The 16,012-nt window shown below is 38.4% G+C and overlaps 2 protein-coding genes across 2 annotated transcripts in view; both read left to right on the forward strand.

Annotated features, from left to right (window-relative positions):
• The window catches only part of LRRC4C (leucine rich repeat containing 4C), a 1,176,981-nt gene that overhangs the window by 13,329 nt on the left and 1,147,640 nt on the right, over nt 1-16,012 (forward strand). The gene's annotated exons all lie outside the window — the stretch shown is intronic.
• LOC115272475 (60S acidic ribosomal protein P0-like) overlaps nt 1-16,012 on the forward strand; it is a 95,831-nt gene that overhangs the window by 3,692 nt on the left and 76,127 nt on the right. Inside the window, exon 5 of the mRNA XM_029915545.1 lies at nt 34-105. Coding sequence (XP_029771405.1) covers nt 34-105 — 72 coding nt within the window. The remainder of the gene's footprint in view (nt 1-33; nt 106-16,012) is intronic.

A 16,012-nucleotide genomic window follows, 5' to 3' on the forward strand; every position in this document is an offset into this window, starting at 1 on the left:
TTAGAATTTCTTTGTGCTTTACCCTGTACCTAGGATGTACTAAATTTAACACAGACCATCTTCTGGTGCAAACAGCCCAGCAGAAACATGCATCTAGCCCTCGTGGTAAGTAAATGGGCTACATTTGTACTTTTTCTGTATAAAGATAAAACATGGCCACAAAGTCCATGTATCCTGGCACATACGGCCTTTTGCTCTGTAACTTCCATGAAGAAGTAGAGTCTGTTCTTTTACTCTTTGAAACTAGACTGGATTTGTGACTTGCTTTGATAGACTGTAAGAGGAATGGTATAGCTTCCATTTTCCCACCTGTGAAAGGAAGCCCATCTAACTGGAGGATACACAGAGGAACATGGACCTGTCTCCCCGTATTATGTCCTTGAAAGCCAGCACGGCTGCCAGACGTGTGAGTGAGTCCACCCCAGGCCTTGGAGCTCAGCTTCCTTTCCAGCTCAGCAGAATTGAGGAAACCAGAAGTGGAGAAGGAGCCCATCCAATACAGAGTGGTTAGATAGAAGAAATCTTTAAGTCTCTGTGTATTGGGATGACTTATTACACAGCTGTAGTTTACCAAACAGGCTCACCTATTAGACAAGTGTTATTAATTTCCTAAGATTTAAATTGGGGTGGGAGTGGATTTGTGAGTTTCCGAAGTTGTTGACTTTCCGTGTCCTTTAGAAAAAGAGTAACTTGGTAGCCTCGTGATGCAGCTGTCCTCTGTGAACGCAGATCTCTTCAACGGCAGAGCTGCTGATGCGAAAAGTCTAGATGTTTGCTAATTAGCAGCTTGGCATTCATTCAGCTTCATTTTTTAATGCTTTTGAGTCATTATTCAGCGAATCTTTAGAACCTACTATGTGCCAAGCATACTTAGTGTAAATAACGTTAATATTTATTATGAACAGGTTCAATATGGAAAGGAAGTAAATTTTCTCCACACATCTGGGGTATTAAGTTTTACACACACACACACACACACACACACACACACACACACACACTTACTCATTCATACTCCTACATTATGGATTCCTTCTTCCCACTTGAGTTTTTATTTGAAGGAAGAAAAAGTTACCCCTCTTGGACCATGTTCAAATAATTTGTATTGTTTGTTTACATGTTCACATTTAATTCTCCCAGTAACCCTTTGAGAAAGGTGTTATTTTCCCATTTTACGGATGGAATACTAAGGGTAAAAAGATTAAGTGATAGGTTCAATATCATACAACTAATAAACGGAGAACACAAAATTCAGACATGCATCATCTGACTTCTACTTCCAGGACGTTTTTATTGCGCGAGACCTCCTACCTCCACCCAGGACTGTGAGGCCAGCCCCAGGGCCTCCGTTTGTTTTATCTCTTTCTGTTTGCTTTTCCATTTTTTTCCCTCTCTCACTTCATTTAAACCTTAGTCCTTCCCCTAACCGACTGGTAGTAGGAATTCTCCTGCACTATGTGTATGGAGCCCTTCTTGCAAGAACAGAACACCTTTTTTATAGATATTGAAAGCCCCTTGACTCATGTAGGGCATCCAGCTTGCTTCAGAAAGTCCTTTGTGGGGCGCCTGGGTGGCTCCGTGGGTTAAGCCTCTGACTTCGGCTCAGGTCAGATCTCACATTCGTGAGTTCGAGCCCCACATTGGACTCTGTGCTGACAGCTAGCTCAGAGCCTGGAGCTGCTTCCGGTTCTGTGACTCCTTTGCTCTCTGCCCCTCCCCCTCTCATGCTCTGTCTCTCACTGTATCAAAACTAAATAAAACATTTTAAAAAAATTTAAAAAAAAGAAAGTCCTTTGTGTGGTGACATGGGTCCTGATTTGCTTTTATGGTCAATTTATTCAGAATTAAGGTGTCAAGGGAGTAAGACCTGGGGGAAAGGGATGTTTCCATTAAAGCCTCATAAGTTATTTCTTGGATGATATAAAGTATTTTCTTTTCACAGCATCTTCTTAGAACATGTGAAGCAATAGATATGGTGAACTAAGTTTACGTGTTCAATCTCACTTTCTGCTAGTCCTAAGGTAGAGTTTATATACCTGAGGCAGAGCTTCTTGCCAAATCTAAGTGGCAGGGATAAAAGTTAACTTAGATTTCTTGCCCCTTACCAACAAAATGTCCCAATTTCAGTTTCTTCGTTCCATTACTAGACTAACTTTTTTTCTCCTATAAAATCTCATTACCTTACTTGATTGTTGTACTCAGGCTTATGTGGCCCATGACTGTCTTCATAACCTATTTGGTAAACACAGATTAACTGACTGATACACACTCACTAATACTTATAACCTAGAAGATCAGGGAGTTCATCTTCAGTTTTACGGCAGTCCTGGCTCAATGCCTGGGCTACAGGATGACCAGGAAACTGCTGTTTAAAGGCGTTCCTTATTGTTCCTCTGTGTCTCTTTTCAAAGCCACTATGCTCTTTTAGCTCCTGGCCTATTTTTATAAATATTCAATTGCATTAGGGTTTACAAAATTCTCTCTTGTCTATGGAATTTACTTTTGCTCCACTCCTAAGACTCTGCTCTGAGGTTTTTCTTAGCTTTCCTATGTTGTCTTTCACATTGTACTTACAAGTGCCCATCATGTATACTCAGAACAAAAGAAAAGGTGATATAAGGTTTCTCCCAAGCCTTTGTTAATTCTTCTTAGGATTGGTCGTGCAAGTCAGGGTTAATATTGTGAGGTTTGCTTAGTACCTATATTGAATAAAAATGAGGCATATGGAAAAACAAGAGCCATGGACTTGAAATTAGAATCTTGAGTCCTTCATTTCCTAGCTCTACAGCATAAGGCAAGTCTCTGAGCTTGCACTTTCTGAAAGAAGCCTCATTCTTTTGTGGAATAGGGATCATACGTCTCTCAAAAGCATCTTCTGGATTGCAGAAGGTTATGTATATATATAAGGTATTATCATTGTTGGGGTGAATTTTGAAGATTAACTTTTTCAGATTATACAGTATAGAAATCTAATGGTTGGTTTTATAGCAAGAATGAGACAGCAAAGAGAAAAATGCCCAAGAAAGTCTTGAACAAACATCATCACTTACAAATAATGTTGTTTCTATGAAATTAGTAATTGTTTCCTAACATTAATATAAGTTTGGGAAAAAAATGTAAGTAAACCTGGTATATTCACATGTTGTTGGTGGCTGTGCATATTCATATATTGCTTTTCAAAAGCAACCTGACTTTATTGTAGGTCATAGAATTGTTCATTTGCTTTGATCCCTTTCTGGAAGTCTATCCCAAAGAAATATAAAAAATGCAATATACAGAAATATGCTAATAAAATTGTAACAATAAAAAATAAACCAATATGTCAAACAAAAGGATATGGGTAAAATAATTATGCATGGATATAGGGTAGCTACTAAAATTTACAACCTGGAAGACTTTGTATAATGACAACTATATAAAGAAAATAGGCATGCATATGTAAATTTCAAAGACTACATAGCAGTACAGGCAAACCTCATTTTATTATGCTTTACTTTATTTTACTTCACTGACACTAAGCAGGAAAACCTTGGTTTGTAAGCATATTTCCTTATCAAAACATGCTTGTAATCCAAAGCACTTGTGTATCAAAGGGAATTTCCCATAAGAAATAATGGAAACTCAGGTGATTCATTCCACATCCCCAAAGTATTCATATAACAATGACTATAATAATGTTACATAGTATAAAATAATAAAGAAAATACAAAATATAAAGAAAGATAAGCAAAGTAACCTGCATTTACATTTGAAAACCTTAGTGGCTGGTGTGAGGGAAATGAGAGAGGAGGGCTATTGTGTAGGATCAGGATCACTTTCACTATCACTAACAGGTCATGACTACAGTGCAGTGTTAATAAACTCTTGTCATCTACTGTATTTAATGTAACTGGCAGTAAGGCAGGAGAGGAAAGGGTCTGTATGTGCAGGCAGCCTGACCTAGAATGAAGCAAACATTTCTAGGCTTACTCTTGTATGGAAAAGCAGAGGCCCGCCCATAGGTGCTTTGAAGTGACAAAAAATACCCTACTGCCAGTTGTGGGCACCTTCCAACATTCTGAAAAGCTACTGATTTCTGCCAAACACCACAACCTGAGACTTAGCTTCCAAGTACATGAGCTGATCACCCACAATCTTGCAGCAAGCAAGCAGAGAGAGAGAGAGAGAGAGAGACAGAGAACCACTGATTCCATTGTGATCATGTGATGCTCAGCATCATGTACTACTTACACTGCAAGACATCAATCGTTTATCAAGTTAAAATTTATTAGAAATGTCTGCTCATCTTGCAGAGCACTTGCAGAACAATTTACCCTCAATCCAAGGTTTTACTGTACTTTTTTTTTTTTTAACAAATTGAAGGTTTTTGGCAGCCTTGTGTTGAACAAGTTGATTAGTGCCATTTTTCTAACAGCATTTGCACACTTTGTGTGTCTGTCACATTTTGGTAATTCTCAGCATTTCAAACTTTTTCATTATTGCCTTGTGATCTATGATCAGTGATCTTTCTTACTATTTTGTTCTTGGTGCCCTGAACTATGCCCACCTAAGATGGCAAACTTAATCCATAAATGTTATGTGTGTTTTGATTGCTCCATGGACTGGCTGTTCTCTGCCTCTCTCCGTCTCTCTTAGGCAGCCGTATTTCCTGAGACACAATGGTATTGAAATTAGGCCAATTAATAACCCTGCAATGGCCTTATCTAAGTGTACAAAAGAAAGGAAAGAATTGCATGTCTTACACTTGAAATCAAACGTTAGAAATGATAAGTTTAGTGAGAAAGGCCTACCCAAAGCTGAGATAGCAGAAAGCTAGGTATCTGTGTGAAGTAGTTCACCAAATGGTGGATGCAAAGGGAAAGTTCTGGAAGGTAACTACTCCCACAAACACATGAATGTTAAGAGAAACAGCCTTCTTGCTCATATGGAGAAGTTCTGAATAGAAGCTCAAAAGAGCCACCACATTCTCTTAAGCCAAAGCCTACTCCAGAGCAAGGCCTGACTCTCTTCGGTCTTATGAAAACTGAGAAAGGGGAAGAAGCTACAGAAGAAAATTTTGAAGCCAGCAGAGGTTTGGATCCTGAGATTTAAGACCACAAGCCATCTCCAGAACATAAGAGGACAAGGAGAAGCAGAAAGTGCTAATGTGGAAATGGCAGCAGCTTAGCCAGAAGTCATGGCTAAGACAATTCGTGAAGGTGGCTATGCTAAACAATAGATTTTCAATGCAGATGAAATAGCCTTCTATTGGGAGAAGATGCCACCTAGGACTTTAACAGCTAAAGAACAGTAAGCGGCTGGCTTCAGAGCTTCAAAAGACCAGCTGACTCTCTTGTTAGGGACTAGTGTATCTGGTGGCTTTATTGAAGCCAGTACTCATTTCCCATTTTGAAGAATCCTACAGCCCTTAAGAGTTACACTAAATCTACTCTGCCTTTGTTCTATTAATAGAACCACAAAGTCTGGATGACAGCACATTGTTTACAACATGGTTTACTGAAACTCCAAAGTCCACTGTTGAGACCTTCCGCTCAGAGGGAAAATTTTTTTTTCTCACAATATTATTGCTCATGGACAATGCACCTGGTCACCTGATGGAACTGTACACTGAGATTCACGTGTTTTCACGCCTGCTAATACAACATCCATTCTGTAACTCATGGATCAAGGAGTAATTTTGACTTTCAAGTCTTATTACTTAAGAAATTAATTTTTTAAGGCAATAGATGCCATAGATGGTTATTCCTCTGATGGATCTGGGCAAAGTAAATTGAAAACCTTCTGGAAAGGATTCGTCATTTTAGATGCCATTATGAACATTCATAATTCATGGGAAAGGTCAAAATATATTAACAGGAGCTTGGAAGAAATTGATTCCAACCCCTCATGGATGACCTTGAGGGGTTCAAGACTTCAGTGGAGGTAATATCTGAAGGTGTGATGGAAGGAGCAGAAGAACTAGAATTAGAAGTGGGGCCTGAAGATGGGACTGAATTGCTGTGATCTCCTAATAAAATATTAACACATGAGGAGTTTCTTCGTATGGGTGAGCAAAGAAAGTTGCTTATTTTTCTCTTCTTTTTTTTTTAATGTTTTATTTTTATGTTTGAGAGAGAGTGAACAGGGGAGGGATAGAGAGAGAGGGAGACAGAGGATCCAAAGCAGGTTCTGTTCTGACAGCACAAAGCCCGATGCAGGGCTTGAACTCATGAACTGTGAAATGATGACCTGAGCCAAAGTCAGTCACTTAACTGACTGAGCCACACTGGTGGCCCCCACCCCTCTGATGGTGGCTTCTAAGATGGATTCTTTTGTGAAGATGCTATGAAGATTGTTGAAATGGCTATGAATGATTTAGATTATTTTGGTAACTTAGTTAATAAAACAGCAGGGGTTGAAAGGATTGATTTCTATTTTAAAAGCAGTTGTACCATGGGTAAAATGCTAGCAAAGAGAAATTGTTCATGAAAGGAAGAGTCACTGTGGCAAACGTCACTGTTGTCTTATTTTAAGAAATTGCCACAGCCACCCCAGCCTTCAGCACCCAGCACCCTGACTGGTCAGCAGCCATCAACATTGTGGCAGAACCTTCCACCAGCAAAAAGTTGACCTGATGAAAGCTCAGATGGTTAGCATTTTCAGCAATAAAATATTTAATTAAAGATGTACATTACTTTTTAAAAAGCATCATGCAATCTCACATGTATAGTATAGTATATAAATATAACTTTTATATGCACAGGGAAACCCAAAATTCATTTGACTCTGTTGCTATATTTGCCTATGGTGGTGGAGCCACAATCTCTAAGGCATGCCTGCATATGGAAATGCTAATAATGGTTGTATTATGAAAGTTTATTTTACTTTTCTAATTAAAAAAATTTTAATGTTGTTTACTTATTTTTGAGAGACAGAAAGAGACAATGCGAGCAGGGAGGGTCAGAGAGAGAGGGAGATACAGAATCTGAAGCAGGCTCAAGGCTCTGAGCTAGTTGTCAGCACAGAGCCTGATGCGGGCCTCGAACCCACAAACCATGAGATCCTGACCTGAGTTGAAGCTGGACATTTAACCGACTGAGCCACCCAGGTGCCTGTTTTCTAATTTTTTTAAGTGGTTTTTATTTCTGAGGGCAGAGCATGTTTGGACCAATTAATATAAACCCTGGCTACAAATAATAGTAATCTGACTCCAGAAGCCTAAATTAATGGGACTTTACTTTTTTGCAGAAATTATAGGTCATGATTCTGTGACTTAATAGTGTCTGGGTCTGGGGATTCTGTTGGTGTTTATCTTGTGGATGCCAGGTGAATGCTGAGGTTTTTCTCTTGACTACATTCAAGGCAAGACGATGCAAGGGAAAGATACATGTCAAGTTCATCTATCTCTTTTTTACTTGGGAGAAAAAGAAGACTTCCAGCTTAAGTCTGAGTAGGGACAGAGTGCAGGTGGCCATTCCTACCTGGAATGGAGGCTAAGAAAAATAAACTTGGAAATAACAGTAGGATGACAGTCAGCCATGTGGTCAACTATGTTTCAGGGTCCTGGACGGTCCCAGTATGAAGGTTTCCATAGGACTCGTCTCCAGAGGAAGTTGTAATTCCTTAGTCCTGTTTCTGTCTCAGTCACCTTGCCTTCTAGTGATCACTCTTCCATGTTAGTCTATAAGACCAACACAAAGAAAACATAAAGGCTGGAAAGGAAAGTGAGTTTGAGCCTCAATCCCTCATCCAGGAAGCCTGACTCTGCTTAGGGAACTCAGATTCCCTTAGCACATTCAACAGAAGTCATGGGAAAAACCTTATCAAGTACAGCTAACAGGAGTCTCCATTCCCCTGCAGCTCGGATGTTGAGTTTCTCTAGTCATGCATATCAAGTAATCTTGAAAACAAAAGAGCGATGGCCATTCTTCTCACCCTCTGCCCTGGAGAAGACTGGCTTTTTGTGACTCTTTTATTATCTGAGCATTATCATAACAAATGAGTTAACTAGCATCCTTCCATTAGATAGCATCTTTGGGCTATAGCACAGTCTCTTAGAATGTACTTTTTTTTATGTCTAGTGTGCCACTCTCCTGGTGGCTTTCATCTGATTTCTGAAGGAATTGTTTATATACTTTTTTTAATGCTGAGGAAAGAGAAAAAATGTGGAGGAAACCATAGCTAAGATCTCTAAAATATCTGGAATATGTTTCTTTCTATACTGTCCCTAACCCTAGTTGACCATCATTGTTGGTGTATGTGGTCAGTGGTGGTTTGCCTTTTCATTCTTGTTTTCTTTTAATCCGTTCTGTAGAGTGGGAAGAAATATTTTTTTTTCTAAGAAAAATTGCTAAAACAAGAGAAAAAATGTAAAAACTCAAGTATCTCTGCATTTAGAATAAAATCAGGATCCTTACTATGGTCCTCAGGTATTCATTCAATAGAAGAAGGAATGATGGAGTAATGAGAAAAAGCAGGTCTGTGTGGCTAGAAAGATAAACTGTAAAAGGTTGGTGCTAAGGGTTGAAACATTGAGTTGGAGCCAGAATTTAAACTGCCCTAAGTAGTATCCTAATTGATTTGAAATATGCTTGTTTCTCGACACTTCATCTGATGCCATTCTTTTTCCGCACAGAAGTTCAGCTGTATCCTACTCTGAGAGGCCATCCAGCCATTTGTCTTGCTGTTTCTTTGTCAGTGTTGAATCTCAGCTTCTGTATTTTCTTCTCAGAGAAGCTTTCCCCACCCATTCTAACTAGAGTAGGACTCTACACAAAGCTACTATCACTGTGTTAGATTTTCCACCTAAGCTCTTTGTTGGGCTGTCTTTGAGAATTTGTGTTATTTATTAATTGTCATGTATTGGGTCTGTCTATACTATTATAATGTAAGATCTAGAAGATCAGAGTTTTTCTCCACTTAGTGTCTAAGTCAGTGCTAAAATGTAAAAGGTTTCCTATAAATATCTAAGTATTTAATAATTGATATGAATACCAAACAATAAAACAAATTTAGACAGGTACGGTTGGTTCCTGCTACATGGTATTTGCCTGAGAATTACTGATCATTATCCAGTTCCCCTGCCTTGTGTCCTGAGGCTGTGAGCTCCTCTAAGTGAGGTGCCATGTTGTAATTTTCTTTTCTTCACAGGTCCAACATACTCTCTGGACTAAAGGACTCGGGATTTTGTTCAACACACACACACACAAATAATGAATGAATGAGGAGACAACAAATAAATAGTCATTGGATTAGGAAAAAGCTCATTCTAGGGAAAAAGCCTCAGGATGGTCAACAAAATCTTGGAGGTGATTTTATAAAGGGCTTGTGTAGGATCTATGAATCTCTGATTCCCTATTGAATACCTGGTACAAAGGACAGTTTGTAGAGAGTGTGTGTGTGTGTTTGTGTGAATTTTGGGTACGGGAGAGATGCTGTGTGGTTGGAAAGCAAGACAGCAAAATGGGATTAAAATAGGTAAACAATAGTTTTAAAGAGCTTAGACTAGACAGCTAATTAGTTCAAGACTTGTCAGCACTTTGAACATATTTATTATACTGGCAGAGGTGAGTTAATTCAGGATGCTGGAGTAGGGTGGGAGGTTAAGAGTTTGTTGTCAGTTTTCATAAAATCCAATCTCTAATGACACACATTTCTGGAAGCTCAATTAGTATTTGCATTTGTGCTATTATGTTGCATTTGGGAATAATGTCTTTTCTGTCAAAAGCTTGAAAAGAATTGAATATTTTAGATTTAAATGGGAAGACTGACCGAAAATGTTTGCAGGTACCATGGTGCCTTTTATTTGGTCATTTATCAGATCCTGAGATTTATCAGATTTATTGTATTATAAAACTGAAACCCATTATAGGACAAATACGGAGATAATTTCTGCCCTCTTCTTAAATGTTGGACATTGAAACTTCAAGACTCTACTTGTTTTAGAGACTCCTGAAGGATGAGCAGAATTATATTTTCAGCTCATGGGAAATATTGGTGTAGGTCATTTGGAGATATGGTATAATCTGCAAGGAAACATGATTTGGAGAAGTGGAGTTTAGAACCTTAATTTAACTTGCTTTGCATTTGGAATTGGAAGCTAGTATTGTAAAATAGTCTCCCTCTTATGATTATAGCCACATAGAAGATTTCTGTACAATATTAGGCAGTGGAAGCTGATGATTCATTTCTGTAAAAATTTTTCTGCTTTTTCTCGCCAAGTTCATAGACATTATTGTCACTGTAGGACTTGGACAAGGCAAGGATTTGTTTAACCAAATGGTTTCTCTGTTAATGGGTCTACCCCTCCATTAAAAAAAAATAAGATCTGATAGTACAATATTGGGATTGGTTGTATTAAAAAAAAAAGTAGTAAGACTACATGTATCCTCAGGCTGGGGGTAGACTGACTGCTTCAAAAAATGTTTGATTGTTGTAGTTTTTACCTCACTTGCAGGAGCAGATACCAGGGTCTGATTGGGAGGCATGGATTCTCAAGGGCTCAAACTAAGCCCTGGGCCTCTAACCTCTTTCACATTAATTTTCTTCCTTATTCCTTCTTAGTCTTCCCAGAAATCCCATTTTTTTTTGGTCCTGCATGCCTATCAAAACAACAGGAAAATCAGGGATACTAAATGAATTATAAAAATAATGTGATAGCCCTGGGCTTTTGGCTTCTTTTAGTGGGGTGTGTCATGAAATTCATCCGACATATTTTTAAAAAGAGAGAGTACTATGTATTGGAGAATAAACAGTTTTTAGGTCATGCATCTATTGGAAACATACTATTTTTTTTACAATCATATGTAAAAGCCAATATTTAGAGAATTTGAGAAGTCTTACATTAAACAACAATGTTTAATTTTATTTAACTCTGTATTCTCCAAACCTCTTTGACTATGGAACACTATTTTAATGGAACATCTGTTAACATTTAGGAAATTACCAGTGTTCTATGAAACCCATTTGGGAAATGATGACCTACATAGTAATTATATTATGAATAGAAATAGAATTATTGACAAATACCCATGTGACCATCACATAAATATGTGAAGATAAAACATTTTTATGGCATAAGTTTCTGAAGAACATAAGATTTAGGTACCTATTAATTTAAAATAATGTATGAGAGTGTCTGGTTAAATGCTTGACTGTAGATACTTCATAAATGTTAGCCACTCCTAAATCAGTAAATTTGCATTGAGAAGCCTATACCAAGTTATCCTAGTATAGATCAACCTGTTCTTTTTTGTAATGGAATATAAGGCCTGTTGGAATATAATATTTTAGTGAAAGCATGAGTGGGTAGCCCTCTTGAATCTGTATCTGTTTTCCTTAACGTACACTATTTGCCATAGCAACAGTAGTAGTAGCTACATAAAATATTACTGGAATCACATTCTAGTATTCTGTTGTATGCACAGCATAGTGTATGCAGTAGCATTATCTTTAGTCCTGCAACATTTTTAGTACGTAGGTAATGGTGATTGCAATAGGGGGCAGCATCGATATCCTGTCTTTAAGTGAAAATCCAGGAGCATGGACCTAGTGGACTTCTCATTTCCTCTCTGTCTCTCCAATGTTGGTTGCCTCCCTAGCAGTTGGGACCAACCTCTTCATTGCAGGGGGTGGCCGAGAGGGTTCACTGGTTTATACAATGCAGGAAAACTGGGAACTGCATTCAGATACTGCTTCTTTCTCTAACACCTAAGCCTGAAAACAAAACAAAACAAAAAGCAGGCAAGAATAGAAAGAGTATTCTTAGCTGAGCCAGCATGATGTGAATGCGTATTACCAGCTGCTCTCTGAGCCACAGCTGAGCAGATCTCCAGACTTGAAGCTGCCCCACATCCTTCTCTTCATACTGAAGGGAGAAAATCCCTGAGTACTTCCTAAGTAGGAAGTTTCACTTACCCAAGCTGACTGTCTAAGAGAAGGAAACTCGTTCCCAGTCTCCAAAGAGTGGAAGCTACTAGGACACACATGGTAGGAATATCCTTAGGCACCTCGGAATAGTAATGAATTCTCCTATTTGTAGCTTTTTTTGTGTGCATAGACTTCTTTCCTATGCATTGTATCATCTGGGACTTAGACAACCCTGTGAATATTGTTTTGCAGATAGAAAAGTCAGACTGAGGGAAGCAAAAGGACTTGACCAAAGAATGTGATCATGCGTTAACAGTCTCAGACTCCCAATTGTGCAAATAGGAGGCAATAAATAAGGTTTTCAAACTTAAAAAAACATATATTCTCTGGGAAGCCTGTTACACAGATTTCCAGTCCTTTGTCTCCCCACAAATGGGGATTTTTCATGTTTTGGGGTGAGGGAATAAAATAATCTGGAGGCGTATACAGTACCTTATGGTAGTGCTTTCCAAATTTTAGCATGCTTACAAATAGTCCGGGAATCTGGAGAATCTGCCAATGCTGTAGATCTGTGGACCACTATTTGAGTAACTAGGTTCTAAGTGATTCTGATTAGGTGGGGGTGGGGGTTGGGTTCCTGGATCCATACATTCAGAGAGACTATTTCAAGGATCTTTTAACCTGTCAATTACTTCGTTAGCTCGGTAGTTGAAATAACAATTAGATCTGGTAATGTTTTTTTTTAAAGTAGAATTATGGGGGCATCTGGCTGGCTCAGTCAGTAGAGCATGCCACTCTTGATCTCAGGGTTAGGCATTCCAGCCACACATGGGGTGTTGTGATTACTTACATAAATTTTTTTTAAAAAGTAGAATTATAGATAATAGGAGCAACTTTCATAAAATAAAATCCAAGTCCCAAGTTGGGCTTCCATTTTTGTTAGCTTTCTTATAGAATTGCTAGTTTGGGTTTAAACATATCATGAAAATTGCATAGAAATCAAGAGTGGCTAGGCATGATGAAAATTACTGAGGGAAAGAAGAATCCTATATGCTGTGGTACAGACAGTTGATTTTTTACAAAACAAACAAACAAAAAGAACAAGCTTTAAACTGTTGATGAACAGGTAATACTAGGATACAGGTTTCACAACAATTAATATTAGGAATTTTATATTTCATGTTCTAGTGTTTTCTGTAAGTTTATAGTATTTTCTTCCTCTGAAATGTTGGGCTATTATTTGAGGGACATCAGGGCATTTTACTGGGGCATTGAGAGAAGACACAATGAGATCACCTTGGAATCCTTCCTTCCTCCCATACTCCCCACCTTCTTCTCTGCAGTCTCCAATCTTCTACAGCAAATGAGATATGTACTTGATATTCCACTGTTTCTAATTTGTGAACTCAAAGAGTTTTAGGTAGGGGTGGACAACTTCCCACAGATTAGAAAGTGCTCTGGATACTATTTATGAAGACTATTGGGCATTATTATACTTACTTCTTTTCTACCATAATTTGAAAAAAGGCACCAGTTTGGGGTTTGGTCTCATTACAGTAGGTTTATATTTTGATGAAGCAGAAGTATTGAATTTGAAAACTCCTCCAGAGCATTGATCTTGAAGATAGTTTTACAGGGAGACTCCATGTTTGTGTGCATGTATGCTATGTTGTACATTTTCCTTACAAATTTTTTTATTTTTGAAAGAGAGAGAAACAGCGTGAACAGGGGAGGGTCAGAGAAAGAAGGAGTCACAGGATCTGAAGACAGGCTCCAGGCTTTGAGCTAGCAGTCAGCACAGAGCCTGACTTGGGGCTCGAACCCACGAACCGAACCGTGAGATCATGACCTGAGCTGAAGTCGGATGCTTAACCAACTGAGCCACCCAGGCGCCCCTACAAAATTTTTAGTAATTAAAATTAGATAATTTCTGATATCACTATAACTTAATGACAACAGTGCCCCTTCTCCTACCCAGAAAAGTATTACTTCAATTTTTTTCTCCTACAATTGTCAACGTATACTATTGTTCACTCCTAGACTTTGACCAACTGATTCACACTGAAGTGTCAATGACTGATCTAAATCAACGTGTCACTTCTCCCAGGGACCGTTGTACTTTGACTTAGAAATAAAATCTTGGGGTGCCTGAGTGGCTCAGTTGGTTAAGCCTCCGGCTTCGGCTCAGGTCAGATCTCACGTTTGTGGGTTCGAGCCCCGCGTCAGGCTCTGTGCTAACAGCTAGCTCAGAGCCTGGAGCCTGCTTCCGGTTCTGTGTCTCCTTCTCTCTCTGCCCCTCCCCCTCTCATGCTCTGTCTCTCTCTGTATTAAAAATAAATAAAACATTAAAAAATTAAAAAAAAAGAAATAAAATCTTATGCTAAAGTTTTCACAGCCTACTGTGACATTTCTGGCTTAGAATTTGATAGGTGGGTTGTCCCCTTTTAAATAAAGCAGGAATACTGAAATCATACCATAGAGAGTGAAAAGCAGGAATACTGAAATCATACCATAGAGAGTGACTTAATTTACCTTGGTTTTTGTTTTTATTTTGGTATTTACTGTTTACTTTATTTCATCTCAAAGATTTCTAAACTCCAAAACCATCAAGTTAAAACCATTAAACATAATGGACCATTTGAGCCTAACTTTCCATTGGGTGTCACCCTTTCTGGCATACAGCCAATGGCCTTCCTGGGAGAAATAAGTTTATTTTTGCCTTGCTCTTCTAGATTTCATACTCCTGGACCTAACCACTAGGTGTCTCTGTAATTACATGCTCAACCAAATCAGAGAGCATGCCCACCACAGAAGCAAAGGTGGGCCTTAAAGACTTATCCCAAATTTCAAATACCTATTGTCATTAAAGCAAAATGCTCAAGGTACTACTGAACAATGAGCTACTTGGTTATCTGCATATGTTTATGTTACTTAATGCGAACAGAGCTAGGTCCATCCTGAAGAGAGGCTGTAGGTAGGTAGGTAGTAAAATCCCGTGTTTCAACTGGTATGTATGTGTGTGAACACTTGTGTGTTCACACACACACACACACACACACACACACACACACGTCCTCAGAAATCTTCTTGTAGGTAGGTGAAGGGACAAAATAATCAATCTTTGAGCCTTGCAGTCAAATGCTTTGTATAAGAACATTTCTATTACCAGTTTAGCTTTCAGAAAGGAACAGATGGCAGCTGAAGGTGAAATTGTCCAGAGATCTCTGAATCCAGCTTCACATTATACCTTTGATGATGGGCCAGCTAAGCTCATAAAGAGTCCCCTTCCTTCTTTCTTTCCTCCATCCCTATTTTCTTCTTCCTCCTCCTCTTCCTCCTCATCTTCTCCTCCTCTGTCGATATTTTTCCTATTGTATGTTATGTTGGAGACTGTAAGTAAATGCAGGATTCTTATTTTTTATTGTTGTTGTTTTATTTTGTTTTGTGTTACTTTTTTTTTTAACCCTAGTTCTTAAATAGTGACTTAGATAGATCTCAGACAAGTGTTAAATGGTGAATGGATGAAGAAAGCAATCTTTTTATGCATAGAAGTATGAAAATTCAGGTTATCTGTACAATGAAAGGAATGAGTGACTTTATATATATGTATATGTAAGTATCCTTATTATTTGATAAACATGATTTTGTGTTTTTTGAGTACTTTACATTTGCTTGACCATGCATGTTCTGTTCAGTTGAGGTATATACCATAACATTCATTACCCTTCAAAAACTTCTATGTATGACTATGCCTCTGGGAATATATTCTCCCTGGTAATTCCACTACAGTCATTTCTGTAGTGATGCGGGGAAAGGAGGTGAGAATAACTAGTAAGTAAAAGCCCTCAATGACTCACTCACTCTCAGTAAATAACAATTTGTATACAAATGTAAGTACACTAAACAAGTTTGGAAACTATCTTTGAATTAGAGCAATACATTCCCATTAAGATCACTTTCAAGTAACTTATTAGCAAGCCCTTTTCTCCAAAAGAATTTAAAAGCAAAATTGAACCTGTCCAGGTCAAATGATTACCCGTTCCACAAAGGGGGAAGGACATGAAGCCTCTCCTGTTTATCCAGTCTTTTGTATTTGTGGTTCCCTATGCATTTGATGAGTAGCTCATTATGTCACTGTGAAGCCCTGTGAATTCCTGAAGTATAG

This window comes from Suricata suricatta, chromosome 11 (genome assembly GCF_006229205.1).
Source record: "Suricata suricatta isolate VVHF042 chromosome 11, meerkat_22Aug2017_6uvM2_HiC, whole genome shotgun sequence".
Taxonomy (NCBI): domain Eukaryota; kingdom Metazoa; phylum Chordata; class Mammalia; order Carnivora; family Herpestidae; genus Suricata; species Suricata suricatta.